This window comes from Panthera uncia, assembly GCF_023721935.1.
Source record: "Panthera uncia isolate 11264 chromosome A1 unlocalized genomic scaffold, Puncia_PCG_1.0 HiC_scaffold_17, whole genome shotgun sequence".
NCBI classification, from domain to species: Eukaryota; Metazoa; Chordata; class Mammalia; order Carnivora; family Felidae; genus Panthera; species Panthera uncia.
In genome coordinates, this window is record NW_026057577.1 from 59,900,592 (window position 1) to 59,919,945 (window position 19,354).

General features: G+C 36.6%; 1 protein-coding gene and 1 long non-coding RNA gene across 4 annotated transcripts in view; one reads left to right on the forward strand and one right to left on the reverse strand.

Annotated features, from left to right (window-relative positions):
* The window catches only part of CKMT2 (creatine kinase, mitochondrial 2), a 36,773-nt gene extending 27,375 nt beyond the window's left edge, over nt 1-9,398 (forward strand). For both annotated transcript variants that reach the window (XM_049649735.1, XM_049649734.1), the window contains one exon: nt 9,121-9,398. In XM_049649735.1, the coding sequence (XP_049505692.1) occupies nt 9,121-9,240 (120 nt within the window). In that variant the 3' untranslated portion in view covers nt 9,241-9,398. The remainder of the gene's footprint in view (nt 1-9,120) is intronic.
* LOC125935791 (uncharacterized) overlaps nt 1-19,354 on the reverse strand; it is a 36,716-nt gene that overhangs the window by 2,081 nt on the left and 15,281 nt on the right. The window lies entirely within an intron of this gene.

The window sequence follows — 19,354 nt, forward strand, 5'->3', positions numbered from 1 at the left end:
TATTGGTATCCCTACCAAAAAACTGAGAAAAGGGAAGGAGGAAACACTCAAAACAAATCACCTTATGTGCTCCCACTCTGGTAAAGTACTTGAGGAAGAAGGAGCTATAAATAAATACAGCTTCTGAAATTTACTGAATAATGTATAGTGTAGTGAATAAAGAAGATCTGGAGCCTAGGCCTATCTGCTTCTAATATTAACTAGATTTTTATTACTGGAAAGCAAGGCAGTCACCACCTAGAAACATTTTTTTAAGTCTATAAGTTAATAGGTGACCATTATAAAAGCTAGAAAAATGCCAAAAACATTTTAAAATAACACTACTTATTTAACTTAACACTAAGAAAACCATTGTGAACATTATTCTGTATTGTCTTCCATTTTTTAAATGATGGTTTTATGTAAAAATTTTTTTTTGTATACTTTTATTCATATGAACAAATTTATTCATGAGTTTACAGCTGTTATTTAGGAAAACCGTGATTCTCCTTAATGTATCAGGTAAATCACCTTGCTCCAGATGAGTCTGGACCTCATTTTTCTTTTGCTGCATCCATTGAACTTCACTTTTTTCCTGAGTATTGTGGAATCTGGTCATTTTGGGTTTTTTATTATTATTGAAGTATAGTTAACACACAATGTTGCATTAGTTTCAGGTGTACATCTTATTTGACAACTCCTTGTGCTATGCTATCCTCACCACAAATGTAGATATCATCTGTCAGCATAAAGTGCTATTATAATAACACTATATTCTCTTTCATCCTGTCACTTATTCTATAATTGGAAGCCTATACCTCCCACTTCCCTTCACCCATTTTGCCTCCGGCAACCACTAGTTCTCTGTATTTATGGGCCCATTTCTGGTGTGTGTGTGTGTGTGTGTGTGTGTGTGTGTGTGTGTGTGGTTTTAGATTACACATATAAGTAAAATGATATATTTGTCTTCCTCTGATTTTTTCACTTATAATGCCCTCTGGGTCCATCCATATTGTCACAGATGGCAAGATCTCAGTCTTTTTTATGGCTGAGTAATACTCTATTGTATGTATGTGCATATGTATATATACATATATCACATCTTTCTCTGTTCATCTATCAATGGACACTTAGGTTGCCTCCATATCTTGGCTATTGTAAATAATCCTGCAAAAAATGTAGGGGTGGATATAATTTTTCAAATTAGTGTTTTTTGTTTTCTTTGGGTAAATACCAGTAATGGAATTACTGGATCATGTGGTGTTTCTATTTTTTTTAATGATTATTTTTGAGAGAGAAAGAACGCAAGTGGGGGAGAGGTGGGGAGAGAGAGAGAGAGAGACAGACAGACAGACAGACAGACAGGGTCTGAAGCAGGCCCTGCACTGTCAGTGCAAAGCCTGACAGCGGCTTGAACCCATGAACTGTGAGATCATCACCTGAGCTGAAGTCAGATGCTCAACCGAGGTGCCCCTGGTGTTTTTTTTCTCTTCTTTTCTTTTTTTAAATGTTTATTTATTTTTGAGACAGAGAGAGACAGAGCATGAACGGGGGAGGAGCAGAGAGAGAGAGGGAGACACAGAATCCGAAGCAGGCTCCAGGCTCTGAGCTGTCAGCACAGAGCCTGAAGCGGGGCTCGAACTCAAGGACCATGAGATCGTGACCTGAGCCGAAGTCGGATGCTTAACCCACTGAGCCACCCAGGCACCCCGTCTTTTCTTTTTCCTTCCTTCCTTCCTTCCTTCCTTCCTTCCTTCCTTCCTTCCTTCCTTCCGTGTGTGTGTGTGTTTCCATTTTTAATGTTATAAGGAACCTCCAAACTATTTTCTACAGTGGCTGCACCAGTTTACATTGCCACCAACAGTGCATGAGGGCTTCTTTTCCTCTGAAATCCTCAACAACATTTGTCATTTCTTGTCTTCATGATGCTGGCTATTCTGACAGATATATCGTATGATTGTGTCGTTTTGGTTTCCATTTGCATTTTCCTGCTACTTGTGATGTGGAGCATCTTTTCATGTGTCTGGTTGCCACCTGTATGTCATGCTGGGGAAAATGTCTATTCAGGTGCTCTGCCCATCTTTTAATCTGATTTGTTGTTTCATTATTTTAGCATAGTCTCAGAGATTTGTTACTGCTTTTGTTTTATCTGCCAGAGGAGACCTATCCATGGATCTATTGCTGAGGCCAGTGTCCAAGGATTTACTGCTTAGGTTTTCTCTTAGGAGTTTTATGGTTCCATCCGTCACATTTGGGTCTTTAATCCATCTTGAGTTTATCTTTGCATATGGTGTAATAAAGTGGTACAGTTTCATTCTTCTGCATCCAGCAAATTTCTCCAGCACCATTTATTGACAATCTTTCCCCGTTGTATACTCTTGTCTCCTTTGTCTTTAGATTTACTGTAGTAAATCTAGTAGTTATATATAAAATTTATTGTTAAATTGGTTTCTATACAATACCCAGTGTTCATCCCAACAGGTGCCCTCCTCAATGCCCATCACCCACTTTCCCTTCTCCCCCACTCCCCATCAACCCTCAGTTCTCAGTTTTTAAGAGTCTCTTACGGTTTGCCTCCTTCCCTCTCTGTAACTTTTTTTTTCCCCCTTCCTCTCCCCCATGGTCTTCTGTTGAGTTTCTCAGGATCCACATATGAGTGAAAACATATGGTATCTGTGTTTCTCTGCCTGACTTATTTCACTTAGCATAATACCCTCCAGGTCCATCCATGTTGCTGCAAATGGCCAGATTTCATTCTTTCTCACTGCCAAGTACTATTTCATTGTATATATAAACCACATCTTTATCCATTCATCAGATGATGGACATTTAGGCTCTTTCCATAATTTGGCTATTGTTGAGAGTGCTGCTATAAACATTGGGGTACAAGTGCCCCTATGCATCAGTACTCCTGTATCCCTTGGGTAAATTCCTAGCAGTGCTACTGCTGGGTCATAGGGTACATCTATTTTTAATTTTTTGAGGAACCTCCACAGTTTTCCAGAGCAGCGGCACCAGTTTGCATTCCCATCAACAGTGCAAGAGGGTTCCCGTTTCTCCACATCCTCTTCATTTCTGAGCACTTTGTCTTGTTCCATGAATCTATGTGTCTCTTTTTATGCTGGCACCATACTGTTATGATGACTATAGCCTTGCAGTACATCTTGAAATTTGCAATTGTGATACCTGCAGCTTTGTTCTTCTCTCTCAAGGCTGCCTTGGCTGTTCAAGGTCTTTTTTGCCTTCATGGAAATTTGTAGATTATTTATTCTCGTTTAGTGGGAAATTCTAGTGGTGCTTTGGTAGGGATTCCATTGATCTATATACAGTGTGATTTGGGCAGTATGGAAATTCCAATGATATTCATTCTTCCAGTCCATGTGCATGGCATACCTTTCCTTTTGTGTAATCTTCAAATTTCATCAGTGTCTTCTAGTTTGCAGAGGATAGGTCTTTCACCTCCTTGGTTAGATTTATTCCTAGATATTATATTCTTTTTGGTGCAATTTTAAGTGGCATTCTCTTAATTTCTTTCTGCTACTTTGTTATTGTATAAAATACAAGATTTCTGTATATTAATATTATATTGGGCAACTTTACTGAATTCACTTAATCTAGTAGTTTTATGATGGAGTTTCTATGGTTTCCTATGTACAGTACTATGCCACCTGCAAGCAAGTAGTGCCAGCTTTACTTCTTCCTTACCAATTTGGATTTTTTTTTTCTTGTCTGATTTCTGTGACTAGGTGCAGTACAGTATTATGTTAAATAAAAGTACTTCAAGTAGGCATCCTTGTCTTTTTCCTGATCTTTGAGGAAGAACTCTATTTTTTCACCACTGAGTATGAAGATGATGTTTTTCTGTGGGTTTGTCATATAGGGCCTTTATTATGTTGAGGTCTGTTTTCCCTGAACTCACTTTGGTGAGTTTTTATTGTGAATGGATATGGTATTTTGTTAGATGCTTTGGTTTGCTTAGGGTGTTTATCCTCATTTTATTAATGTGTTATATACTATTATAATGTGTTATATATCAGGTTGATTTATGGATATTTATTCAATCTTGCATCCCTAGAATAAATCCCACTTGATCATGGTGAATCGTCTTTTGAATGTACTGTTGAATGTGGTTTGCTAGTATTTTGTTGAGTATCTTTGCATCTATGTTCATTAGTGATACTGGCCTGTAGGTTTCTTGTAGTGATTTCGTCTGGTTTTGGTGTAAGGGTAATGCTGGCCTCATAGAATGTATTGTGATGGTTTTCTTCCTCTTCTGTTTTTTGGTATAGACTCTTCTTTAAATGTTTGGTAGAGTTTGCCTGTGAAACCATCTGGTCCAGGAACTTTGACAGTTTTTGGTTACCTGCTCAACTTTGTTACTAGTAATTAGTCTGTTCAAATTTTTTATTTCTTCATGGTTCACTTTTGGAAGATTATATGTTTTTAGGAATTTATGTACTTCTTCAAAGTTATCCAATTTGTTGGCATATAATTTTTCATGGTAGTTTCGTAAAATCCTTTGTATTTCTATGGTGTCAATTGTTACTTCTTTTTGATTTCTGATTTTATTTGGATCCTCTATTTTTCTTTGATGATTCTGGCTTATGATTTATCACTTTTTAAATCTTTAAGGAGGTAGTTCTTGGTTTCATTGCTTTTTAAATTTTTCTTTCTTGTTTTTAAGTCTCTTTTTCCTGCTCTGGTTTTTACGATTTTCTTCCTTCTACTCACTTTGGGTTTTGTTTGTTGTTCTTCCCTTACATATAAGGTTAGATCATTTACTTGATATTTTTTATATTACTTGAAGTTAGATTTGTATTGCTATAAACTTCCCTCTTTGGGACACAGTGAAAGCAGTCTGAGATTTTTGACCCAGAGTTTTCATTTTCACTTGTATTCATATATTTTTTAATTTCCTCAATTTCTTTGTTGAGGAACATTGGTTGTTTAATAGCATGTTGTTTAACCTGCACTTGTGTTTTTTCTAGTTTTCTTGTAACTGATTTCTAGTTTCATACTGCTGTGGTTTGAAGAGGTGCTTGATAGGATTTCAGTCTTTTTAAATTTACAGAGACTTGTTTCGTGGCCTAACATGTTATCTATCCTAGAGAATGTTCTATGTGCACTTGAAAAGAATGTGTATTCTGGTTTTGGATGGAATGGGTCCATCTGGTCTGATATATTGTTCAAAGCCACTATTTCCTTATTGATTTTATGCCTGGATGATCTGTCCATGGATCTGAGTGGCGTGTTAAAGTCCCTTATTATTGCATTATCATCAATTTCTACATTTATGTCTGCTAATATTCACTTTATTTAGGAACGGTGATGTTTGGTGCACAAATATTTACAGTTGGTATATCCTGTTGGACTGATCCTTAGAACATTACATAATGTCCTTTGTCTTTTGTTTAGTCTTTGTTTCAAAGTCTGTTTTATCTGATGGAAGTATCACTGCCTGGTTGTTTTTGTTTTGTTTTGTTTTTTTTGGCTTCCATTTATATGGAATGTCTTTTTTTTCTGCCCTTTCACTTTTATTTTGTATGTGTCTTTATGTCTGAAGGGAGTCTTGTTTTTTATCCATTCCACCACCTACTGTCCTTTAAGTGGTATAAATGCTCCAATCAAAGTAATTATTGATAGATATGTACTTACTGCCATTTTGTCAACTATTTTCTGGTAGTTTGGTAGTTCTTACCTGTTCCTTTCTTCTTCTCTTGCTCTTTCCTCAAGATTGATGACTTTCTTGTGTGTGTGTGTGTGTGTGTCCATCTATCTCTTACAGGTTTCTGGTTTGTGGTTACCATGAAGTTCCTATGTAACATTCTAAGTACATAGGAGACTATTAAATTGATGGCCACAGAAGTTCGAACACATTCTAAAAGAACTTGATTTATACTGCCCCCTTTGTGTTAATGTAACATAGACATAAAACATTTTATTTTGTGTATCCCCTTAGTTTTCTAAATATATAATTGATTTTGTTACTTTTGTCATAAAACTTTCATACCTGCTTTATAAGTGTCTGCTCTACTGCATTTATTCCATGTTTACTTTAATTCATGACATTTTTTTCCTTCCTAATTTTCTTGTAATTATGGCCTTTTACCCTTTAAGAAATCCTTTGAACATTTCTTGTAAGGCCAGTTTAGTGGTGATGAACTCCTTTAACTTTTGTTTGGGAAACACTCTCTCTTCAAATCTGAATGATAACCTTGCTGGATAAAGTATTTCTTGTTGGAGATTTTTCCTGTCATACTTTGAATATATTAATGCCATACTTTTTGGCCTGCAAAGTTTCTGCTGAAAAATCGGTTGAAAGCCTTATGGGGTTTCCCTTATACATAACAGGTTGTATCTCTGGTTATGCATCATGCATCATGGTTGTGGTATGGATGTCCATCTTAATGGAAACTATCTATGGTTCATCTTAATGGGAACTATGGTTTCTGAACCTGGATGGCTGTTTCATTCCCCAAGCTAAGAAAGTTTTCAGCTATTATTTCTTAAAAATTTTCTGCACCTTTTTCTTTCTCTCATCCTTCTGGAACCACTATAATCCAAATGTTTCTTTGCTTGATAATGTTCAAGAGATCCTTTAACCTATCCTTATTTTTTAAAATTCTTTTTTCTTTTTGCTGTTCAGCTCTGGTGCTAGTACCCTGTCTTCCAGACTGCTTATCTGTTCTTCTGTATCCTCTAATCTGTTGATTCTACCTAATATATTTTTTATTTATTGCATTCTTCAATTCTGGTTCTTCTTTAGATTTTCTCTTTCTTGAAGTTGAGTTCATCTACCCTCCTCTCCAGTCTAGTGAGCATCTTTATGATCATTATTTTGAACTCTTGATCAGGTTGATTGGTTATCTGTTTCATTTAGTTCAGTTTTCTGAGGTTTGGAGTATATTCTTCTGTCTCCCAATTTTTTCGACTTTTTATTTCTCTGAATTGGGTGGAACAGCTACTTCTAAATTTGAAAGAATGGTCTTACGTATATTTTTTCCATATGTAGACTGTGTGTGTGCCTGGCGACTGGATGGCTGCAGCTGTGGCTGAGATGGGCTGGGGTTCCCAAGGCACTCTGTGTTGGGGCTGCCCTGGGGCTCTCCAAGCACAAAGCATACCTTCTATTTTTTTTTTGCAGTTATTCAAACACCTCTTTTAAAAACAAAATTTAGTCATATATTTGTTACTATAACTATTCCATCATGAGCATTTTCTTATAATAAGTATTTAAAAACATTTTTAGTGACAGTAAAGACACTCCATTATCTTTTTAATCTGATTTTTTATTTGACCATATCTATACATAATTCTATAACCATATCTATACATAACGCTAATCACAACTCTGATTATTAGTTAGGATATAATTTTAAGAAAAGAATTCCTAGGTTAAAGATGAAGGGACCTTAAGACCAAAGAAGATTTGTATCAAGATGGAGTCCTCGTGGCAGTCAACGAGAGAATCATCTCATTACAAACCCTCAAAAACACCAAGATAGGTCAATGAAATAAGTAAAAAAAAAATATGTGTTTCAATGACTAGTTTTCTGACTGAATCCTCTTTTGGGGCTCAGTTTCCTTATGCATGAAAAGGAGTGGGGAAGGGACTACAGTCAATCCTACCTAAGGTATGTTCAGCTGTAACCTTGCTGTTCATTCTTGAGTTCTTATCAAGCATTTTAATGCTGTCTGGAATTAAGTAATTGCATACTATCAGAGTTTTCATTTCTTTAAAAAAATTTTTTTTTAATGTTTATTTATTTTTGAGACAGAGACAGAGCATGAATGGGGGAGGGGCAGAGAGAGAGGGAGACGCAGAAGCAGGCTCCAGGTTCCGAGCTGTCAGCACAAAGCCCGACGCGGGGCTCGAACTCACGGACCGTGAGATCATGACCTGAGCCAAAGTCGAAGGCTCAACTAACTGAGCCACCAGGTGCCCCAGAGTTTGCATTTCTTTAGGAACAGTACAATTGATTAGGTAGAGGATCACAGGAAAAAGAAATTCGTAGGTAGATGTGCTTGAATTTAATAAAAACTAGTATTTGTGAATCAAAGTTCTAACTTTGTTTCAAAGCAGGAATTATAAAAAGGGGGGGTGGGCACCGATTGATTAGTCGGTTAAGGATCCAACTTCAGTTCAGGTCATGATCTTACCATTTGCGAGTTTGAGCCCCACATAGGACTTGCTGCTGTCAGCACAGAGCCTGCTTCCAGTCCTCTGTCTCCCTCTCTCTCTGCCCTTCCCCTGCACACACACACACACACACACACACACACTCTCTTTCTCTCTCTCAAAACAAAAATTTATAAAAACCAGGAATTTTTAAAAGTTTATCATAATATAACTTACAAACTTTCCTTTAAGAAGCAAACTTATCTTGGGGCGCCTGGGTGGCTCAGTCAGTTGAGTGTCTGACTTCGGCTCAGGTCATGATCTCACAGCTCATGAGTTCAAGCCCTGTGTAGGGTTCTGTGCTGACAACTTGGGAGCCTGGAGCCTGCTTCAGATTCTGTGTCTCCCTCTCTCTCTGCCCCTAATCCACTCGCATTCTGTCTCTGTCTCTCTCAAAAATAAACATTGAAAAAAATTTTTCAAAAAAAGCAAACTTACTTGATACAGTGAAAACATGATTTAATTGCCAAACATTTGATTTTAAACAATTTTTCAGAGAGCTATCCACTGTGTAAATAATATCTGAACTACAGATTACTGAGTGCTCAGCTTAGCGGCAGGTCTTAAGAGAGATCCAGGTCAAAGAACAAAACAAGGTGTCAGTGTATAATTTTACTTTTAGATAAACTCATAGCAGAGACTGATGGGGACAAAAGGGTTTGAGAGGCACATTAATGGTTTTCATATATTTAAAGAGTTCTCAAATGTAGTAACTCCATCTTTGAAATAATAATAAAAAAAAAAGACTGAGTAGCCCTGTAATATCTCTGCTCTTCATCTCTGGCAATGACCATCAGATATCCCTCCTCTACAACACTTAGTAACAATTTCTTCTTTCTGATTATTTCTCTCAAGTCCATCTAACATGGCACTTTTTATTTGTTCCAGTATTGTTCTTATTAATTAATCCCTTGCATGTGTCTTCTATGCAAATTAATCATTTGTCTTTTTCACTATCAAAGGTTGAGCTTGTTCAGATAGTCATCGATGGAGTCAACTATCTGGTGGATTGTGAAAAGAAGTTGGAGAGAGGCCAAGATATTAAGGTCCCACCGCCTCTGCCTCAGTTTGGCAGAAAGTGAACTTTCTCTTTTCCAAACTGTAAATAATCTGTCTGCTGGTATGACAGACATGAAGATATTTTACTCTGAGAGTTTTTATAGACTTGCAAAAATGTAACACTGTATGTCCTATCTTTACAATAAAACTCTCCTTAATATGTTTAGTTTCCCCGATTTTTTAAAATCCTAAGAAAGGCAAATGCATGAAATTACAAGTAGCAGCAGGCAAAAGTGTTTTAAGTCACTGATAAAACATTTCTTTTTTTTTTTAATTTTTTTTTTTAACATTTATTTATTTTTGAGACAGAGAGAGACAGAGCATGAACGGGGGAGGGGCAGAGAGAGAGGGATTCACAGAAGCAGGCTCTAGGCTCTGGGCCATCAGCCCAGAGCCTGACGCGGGGCTCGAACTCACGGACCGCAAGATCGTGACCTGAGCTGAAGTCGGACGCTCAACCGACTGAGCCACCCAGGCGCCCCTGATAAAACATATTTCTAAGACCACTTACACACCAAGCTAAAAACCCTCCATTCATCTAGATGCTACAATATCAGCACTGTAACAAAACTTTATGGACAACATTAGTAGATTAATTCCTCATTTCCCAATCATGTTTCTGGCAACTAGAACAAGAAGAAATTCATTTTCTTGAGAGTGTGGAAATAATTATAACTACACAAATGAAGACAAACAGAGGTTACTTAGGGATGGCTACAGAAAAGGAGTCAGCCACGACCACTAAGTTGCTGACAAATTCAAGATAAGCATATAAAAGCATTCTGGTGACAAATATGGGAAAGTTTCAGATATACCCTGATTGGGGTTGTAGGCACTGGAGAAACTGAAGGCAGAATACATGGAAATGGGGTATCCAACAGAACTGGTTTGAAAAGCATATATGGCTTCCTTTGGTTGGTCCTGAGGTGGAAGAAGGGTAAAAATATTAGGGAAGATTGAGGTCACCAAATCCAAATTGAGGATTATTCCCTAAGCCTGAATGGCCTCATTTCAAATCTTGTTATGCTTTTACATTCATGAAGTGATGTCAGAAACATGAAGTGGCATGACAGAAGAGTTGAGAACTCGGTAGCAAGTTAAGAAATTGTACCACAACATTAAAAATTGTTAACTTCAATGACAGGAATGAGATCAAATTCTACATTCTGTAGGTGACACTGCAGATGCTAGAGTAAAAAAACAATGTGCTCATGCTAGTGCTTACAAGCACCACATTAATTTATGAATGGCAAATTGGTATGTGGTAAAAATTTAGACAAGGAAACTGGACCCAATATAATTGAGGATATTATGTTAAGTACCCTGAATGGGATGGGGTAGAGGGCTGTTCTGCCAACCAAGGCCTGTAGACAGATAAGAGATCAGAACTTCACGTAGTACTGAGCATTCTAGGGACAGAAAGATAAAGGGAAGAGAACACAGGTATCCTGGCCAAGCATGTTGACTCTATAGCCAGACTGACTAGGCTTAAGTCCCAACTTTCCCACCATATGACATCAAATGATTTAGTTTCCGTGTTCCTCAGTTTCCTTTGTATAAAATGAGCACAATGGTTATGAACACCTCATAGAGCTGCTGGGAGCAGAACAGTGATCATTGGGAAGTGCATTTAGAAGTGCTCATCACATTGCATGTACAATGTAAGGGGTTTGTAGAAGAAGGCGTAATAACTTAACCAATATTGTATTATTATGATAACTGATCTCTGAATATCCCTTAAACCGTCCTTTGGGCAAACCAACAGACATCAACATCCCTCTTCTGAAAGGACTTACATGAAAATAGGTAGATGAAGGCAAATACATATAGCTAAAGAGAAACATAAGCATACAGGAGTTGAAGAGACCCAACAACAGGGGCATATGCCAACATTATTCCTTTTCTTTCTTTTTTTTTTTTTTTTTTTTTTGGACTAAGAGCTGAAAAGCAAGCACTGGCATAAAAATATAGGGATACTGATATAAAAAGGAAGCAACCCTTGTGATCTAAACCTACACCACAACATTTACAGAAGAGTTAATACCTATTCTTCTCAAACTATTCCCAAAACCCAAAGAGGAAGGAAAAGTGAAATTCATTCCACAACATCAGCATTAGCCTGATACCAACACCAAAGACACAAAGAAGATAGAAAAACCACAGGCCAACATCCATGATGAATACAGGCAAAATTCCCTGGACAAACATGAGCAAATTAAATTCAACAATACATGAAAAGGATCATTCATCATGATCAAGTGGGATTTATTTCTGGGATGCACAGTGATTCAATATCCACAAATCAATGAGATATACCACATTAATAAGAGGAAGGATAAAAACCATATAATCATCTCAATAGATGTGGAAGAAGCATCTGACAAAATATACTATCCATTCATGATACAAATTCTCACCAGAGTGGGTTCAGGAGAAACAGACATCAATATAATAAAGGCTTTATATGAACAACTCACAGCTAACTGCATACTACTTAATAGGTGAAAAATGGAAAGTTTTTCCTCTAAGATTAGGAACACGATGAGCATGTCCACTCTCACTACTTTTATTCACCATAGTACTGGACATCCTAGCCACAGCAGTCAGACAAGGAAAGAAATAAAAGGCATCTAAAGTGGTAATGAACAGGTAAAACTGTCACTACTTGCAGATGATATGATACTATACATACAAAACCCAAAAGTTCCCATCAAAAAAAAAAAAACAGGAAGAAAGTATCAGAATATGTGAAATCAGTAAAGTTGCAGAATACAAAATTAATATACAGAAATCAGTTGCATTTCTACACACCAATAATGAAATAGCAGAGAGAGAAATTAAGAACGATCCCTTTTACAATTGCACCCAAAAAGAACACACACTGGAATAAATTTAACCAAGGAGGTGAAAGATCTATACTCTGAGAACTGGAAGATACCAATCAAAGAAATTTGAAGATTACACAAATGGAAAGATATAACATGCTCATGAATTGGAAAAATGAATATCATTGGAATGTATGTGCTGCTCAAACAACCTACAGATTCAATGCAATACCTATCAAAACACTACTAGTATTTTCCACCAAACTAGAATGAATAATCTCCAAATTTCCACGAAGCCAACAAAGACCTTGAACATCCAAGGCAGCCGTGAGAGAGAAAAACAAAGCTGGAGGTATCACAGTTGCAGATTTCAAGATGTACTGCAAGGCTATAGTCATCATAACACTATGATGCCAGCAGAAAAAGAGACACATAGGTCCATGGAACAAGACAGAATGCTCAGAAATGAATCCATGATCCTGTGATCAGTAAATGTACAGGCAAAGGAGACAAGAGTATATAATGGGGGAAAGACAGTCAATAAATAGTGCTGGGAAAATTGGACTGCTAGATGCAAAAGAATGAAACTGTACCACTTTATTATGCCATATGCAAAAATAAACTCAAGATGGGTTAAAGACCCAAATGTGAGGCATGGAACCATAAAACTCCTAAGAGAAAATCTAGGCAGTAAATCCTTGGACATTGGCCTCAGCAGTAGATCTATGGATAGGTCTCCTCAGGCAAGTAAAACAAAAGCAGTAATAAGCCATTGGGACCACCACAAAATAACAAGCTTTTACACAGTAAAGGAAACCACCAATAGAACAAAAAGACAACCTACCAAATGGGAGAGAATATGTACAAGTGGTATTTCCAATAAGGGGTTCATTTCCAAAATAGCAAAATACTCACACAATTAAAGAAACAACAAATCATCACATGAAAAGATGGGCAGAGCACTTGAATAGGTATTTTGCCCCAAGAAGACATACAAATGGCCAGATACATGAAAATATGTTCCACATCACTATCATCAAGGAAATGCAAACCAAAATCATAATGAGATAGCACCTCATACCTGTCATAATGACCAGAATCACAAAGACAAGAAATAACAAGTGTTGGTGAGGATGTGGAAGAAAAGGAGCTCTTGTGCACTGTTGGTAGCAATGTAAATGGGTATAGCCACTGTGGAAAATTATGGAGGTTCCTGAAAACATTAAAAATGTAAACACCATAAAATCTAAGAATTCCACTACTGGCTATTTACCCAAAAAAAACAAAAACACAAATTTGAAAAGATATATTCACCCCTATGTTTACTGCAGCAATATTTACAAGAGACATGATGTAGCAACAGTGTAAGTGTCCACTGAGAAGTTGAACAGATTAAGAAGAGCTCATCTATGCATACAACAGAATATTACTCAACCATAAAAAAGAATGAGATCTTGCCCTTTGCAACAGCATGGATGCACCTAGAGAGTATTTTGCTAAGTGAAGTAAGTTAGAGAACAAGAAAATACCACATGATTTCACTTATTTGTGGAATGACAAACACAAAAGAATAAAAAACTAACAGATCCATAAATATAGAAAAGAAACTATTGTTTGCCAGAGGAGAGGTGAGAATGTGCGTGTGGAATCACTGACATAAGTGATGTGGATTAAGACTTACAAACTTCCCGTTATAAAATTAAAAAAAAAAAACAGTAACATGAAAAGTACAGTAATGGAAACATAGTCACAGGGGAAAAAAAAACAAATTTCTGAAATCTGTATTACATCATCCTCAACAGCATAATTAACAGGAAGAATTAACAGCACAGAATGTATGGCGAGTATCTCTTCCTTTTTGTTGTATTTTTACTGAATTCATTTGTCACCTTTGCCACTAATTCTACTCATCAATATCAAAACCACATTTGCATTGAATATTAGTTTGCCCACAGACTTTAATTATCTTACCTACATTTGAAATTCTTGATTTATAAGGCTATTTGACCTTTATTGTATTTCCAGGAATTATTCATCTGCAACTTTCCTTTTTAAGAACAAGATATTCATATCTAAAGACATGCATTTAATAACCATGTCTACAATGAATTCCTAATGCTCAATCTGGCATCTCAATTTTTGTTGAAATCTCCATATTCATTAAATATCCTTCCCTGACTGCTCCTCAGACAATTTTCAGATCATGTAACAGCATCTTAATTAGATAGGAGAACATTCTTTCTCCTCAAGCATTGCCAAATATTTGATAGATATAATCCTGTTTGCAGAAGTTGTGCTAAGTTATACTTCTGGCACACAAAACAAGCACATTGGCAAAATTATAGTGCAAATAAAAGATGTTTTATATGAGTCTCCTGAAAGAGATAAAGAGACTTGTAACTATTAAAATTCTAGTTGAATGTCATATTTCAGCCAAAGTAGTCATAGCATGCCAGTAGTTCCCATTTCCTAAGGTCTAGTTCAATCAACATTCATGAAGCAATGATGTGCACAGAATATTGTTCTGAATCACAGGACCTTTTTAATTTGAAACGATCTTTGTATCTGAAGCAGAATGCAGAAAGAATAAGCTTTGGCAGCTGAGAAATCATTCTGGCCCTCTTCCGTGGGGAAGAGAAATGTCCTTCTCCTTGACTTCTGTGCTGCCACATCATCATCATAAGTATGTTGGCTCAAAGGGAATTGGTTATTCTCTCTCACGCCAAAAGTCACCCAAGAACATGTTTTGGAGGCAGCCACAAGACGTTGTTTTGAGGTCAAAAGATTTGCTTTAAATTCAGGCTCTGCCACTAATTGACTATATGACTGAGGGCAAATTTTTTCCAAACTTTTATTTTTTTCTTTTTCAGGTTTTTATTTAAATTCCATTTAGTTAACATACACTGCAATATTAGTTTCAGGTGTAGAATTTAGTGATCCATCACTTACTTACAACATCCAGTACTCATCACAAGTGCTCTCCTTAAATACCTACCACCCATTTAACCCACCCCTCTGCCCACCTCTCCTCCGGCAATCCTCAGTTTATTCTCTATAGTTAAGAGTCTGTTTTATGGTTTGCCTCTCTTTTTCCCCTGCATGTTCATCTGTTTTATATCTTAAATTCCACATGTGACTGAAATCTTATGGTATTTGTTTTTGAATGACCTATTTTGCTTAGTATGATATTCTCTAGCTCCATCTACATCATTGCAAACGTCAATATTTCATTCTTTTGATGGCTGAGTAATATTTCATACAATATTACATATGTATGTATACATATATATACAGTATACATATAACAGCTTTAAGTTTGAGAAAGATGGAAAAAGCAAGTGGGGGAGGGGCTAGAGAGAGGAGCAAAGAGAATCACAAGCAGGCTTTGCACTGCCAGCATGGAGCCTGATGTTGAGCTTGAGCTCATGAACCATAAGATCATGACCGGAGCCAAAACCAAGAGTAAGATGCTTAACCAACTGAGCTACCCGGGTGCCCCAATATACCTCAACTTCTTTATCCATTCATCAGCTGATGGACACTTGGGCTTTGTCCATAGTTTGACTATTATTGATAATGCTGCTATCAACATTGGGGTGCATATATCACTTCAAATCAGTATTTTTGTATCCTTTGGGTAAATACCTAGTAGGGCAATTGCTAGATCATACGATAGTTCTTTTAACTTTGTGAGGAACCTCCACACTGTTTTCCAGAGTGACTTTACTAGTTTGCATTCCCACCAACAGTGTAAAAGTGTTCCCCTTTCTCTGCATCCTCATCAACATGTTACTTCCTGAGCTGTTAATTTTAGCCATTCTGACAGGTATGAGGGGATATCTCATTTTACGTTTGATTGACATTTCCCTGATGTCAATGAGGGATGAGTGATGTTGAGCATCTTTTCATTTATCCATTAGCCATCTGTATGTCTTATTTGGAGGAATGTCTATTCATGTCTTCTGTCCTTTTTTTAACTGGATTGTTTTTGGGGTGTTGAATTTTATAAGTTTTTGTACATTTTGGATACTATCTCTTTATCAAATATATAATTTGCAAGTATCTTCTCCCATTCCAAAGATTGCCTTTTAAGTTTTTCATCTTAAGTGCCAATAGTTCATTTTTGCTTTTGTTCCCTTGCCTCCAGAGATGTATCTAGTAGGAAGTTGCTACAGCCAACATCAGACTTTATTGCCTGTATTCTCCTCTAGGATTTTTATGGTTTCACATCTCACATTTAGGTCTTTCATCCCTTTTGAAACTCAGAGTTTTCCCCTTATGATCAGGAACAAGACCAAATGTCCACTCTCACCACTTTTATTCAATAAGTACTGGAAATCCTAGCCACAGCAATCAGTCAAGGAAAAGAAATAAAACATCCAATTAGAAGGGAAGAAGTCAAACTGTCACTATTCACAGATGACATGATACTATACATAGAAAACTCTAATTACTCCATGAAAAAACTACTACGAATTCAATAAGGTTGCAGGATACAAAATCAAAATACAGAAATCCACTGCATTTCTATACCCTAATAATGACGCAGCAGAAAGAGAAATTAAGAAAACAATCCCATTTACAATTGTCCCTCTCCCAATAATAAAATACCTAGGAATCAACTTAACCAAGGAGGTCAAAGACCTATACTCTGAAAACTCTTAAGTCACTGATGAAAGAAATTGAAGATGACACAAACAAATAAAAAGATAGTCTATGCTCATGGATCGGAAGAATATTGCTAAAGTATCTATACTATCCAAAGCAATCTACAGATTTCATTCTATCCTTATCAAAATACCAACAGCATTTTTCACAGAGCTGGTATAATCCTAAAATTTGTATGGAACCACAAAAAAACCCAAATGGCCAAAGCAATCTTGAAAAAGAATAATAAAACTGGAGGCATTACAAACTCAGATTTCAAGATAAACTATAAAGCTGCAGTAATCAAAATAGCATGGTACTGGCACAAAAAAAGACACACAGATCAAAAGCATAGAACACAGAACCCAGAAATAAACCCACAATTATAAGGTCGATTATTCTTTGACTAAGGAGGCAAGAGTATGCACTGGGAAAAAGTCTCTTCAACAAATGGTGTTGGGAAAACTGGACAGCTACATGCAAAAGAATGAAACTGGACCACTTACACTATACACAAAAATAAGCCCAAAAAGAATTTAGGATATAAATGTGAGACCGGAAGCCATAAAAATCCTAGAAGAGAGCACAGGCAGTTTCTCTGACATTGGCTATAGCAACATTTTTTAGGCATCACTTCTGAGGCAAAAGAAACAAAAGCAAAAATAAACTACTGGGACCACATCAAAATAAGAAGTTTCTGCACAGAAAAGGAAAGAATCAGCAAAACTAAAAGATGAACAACCAAATGGGAGAAGATATTTGCCAATAATGTATCTGCTAAAGGTTTAGCACTCAAAATCTATAAAGAACTTAATACAATTCAACACAAAAATACAAATAATCCAATTGAAAAATAGGCATTTGAACAGACATTTCTCCAAAGTAGATATACAGATGGTCAACAGACACATGAAAAGATGCTCATCATTCCTCATCATCAGGGAATATAAATCAAAACCACAATGAGGTAGCACCTCTCACCTCTGAGAATGGCTAACATAAAAAACACAAAAAACAACTGTAGTAAGGGTGTGGAGAAAAAGAAACCCTGTTGCACTGTTGGTGGGAATGCAAACTGGTGTATCCACTGTGGAATACAGAATGGAGGCTCCTCAAAAAATTAAAAATAGAATTACCATATGATCCAGTAAATTCACTACTATTTATCTGAAGAACACAAAAACACTAATTTGAAAAGACATATACACCTCTCTGTTTACTGCAGCATTATTTACAATAGCCAAATTATGGAAGCAGCCCAAGTGTCCACTGATAGAGGAATGGATAAAGAAGACGTGATATATAAATACTACATTATATTACTCAGACATAAAAAAGAATGAAAGCTTGCCATTTGCAACAAAATAGATGGGTCTAGAGAGCATAATGCTAAGTGAAATCAGAGAAAGATAAATCCTACATGATTTCACTCTTATGTACAATTTAAGAAACAAAACAAAGAAAACAAAACAAAACAAAACACAGACTTAACTACAGAGAACAAACTGACGGTTATGAGAGGGGAGGTGAGTGAGGGGGATGAGTGAAATACATCAAGGGGATTAAGAGTACACTTATCTTGATGAGCACTGAGTAATGTATAGAATTGTTCTATACTGAGTAATGTATAGAATTGTATACTGTATTGTATACCTGAAATGAATGTAACACTATATACTAACTCTTCTGGAATTAAAAATTTAAAAACATAGTAAGTCAGGAGACTGATACCCTGAAGACACTGGAAAATGCAAAAATGCTCATTTTTAAAAAATGTTTATTTTTAAGAAAGAGAGAGAGAGAGCGAGCGAGCAGGGAAGGGACTGAAAAAAGGAAACAGAATCTGAAGCAGGCTTCAGGCTCTGAGCTGTCAGCACAGAGCCCAACACGGGGCTCAAACCCACAAAACATGAGATCATGACCTGAGCTAAAGTTGGTCACTTAACTGATTTAGCCACCCAGGCACCCCCTAAAAATGCTGATTTTAATAATAGTCTGAATCCTACTCAGTGAAAATAACAACAAAAAACTACGGATGCATGCGAAAAAACTGATAAATCTCCAAAACATAAAAAAAAACATTCAGCTAAGCCCAGGCAACCCAAATAATCATAGAAGATAATAAAATGGTCCTTGTTTTAAGTCATAAAAAGATACAGGGAGGACATTTTATAATTATACACATGTAAATCAACTAAGAAAACTTAAAAATTCTAAATATGTATCCATTTAGTAAGTTTCAAAATACATGAAGCCCAAACTGACAAAACTTATAGAGGAAATAAACAAATACCCAACATTCCTTTCTCAGTATTCCATAGGACAAGCTGACCAAGTATCAGGAAGAATTCAAAGGACTTAAACCTCAACTGTGTATGGATCTGCAGGGAAAGCAGATGCCATGGCAGGATTCAACATGAAAGTGCTATTTGTAGGAAGGAGCAGGAGAAGCAGATGTGTTTGAATCATGACACTAGACAGAGAGAAAAAAGGAAGTCCCAGACTACAACACAGGTCCAGGAAAGTTTCATGCAGGCCAATGGGGGTCTTCACACTTGTTAGAAGAGTCATGCATCTCCTAAGCCAAGAATGGGCCTTGCTCATTTATGGGCTGCAAGCAGACCATGAGAACACTGGCCTCAGTACGAACATTATGATTGATCCA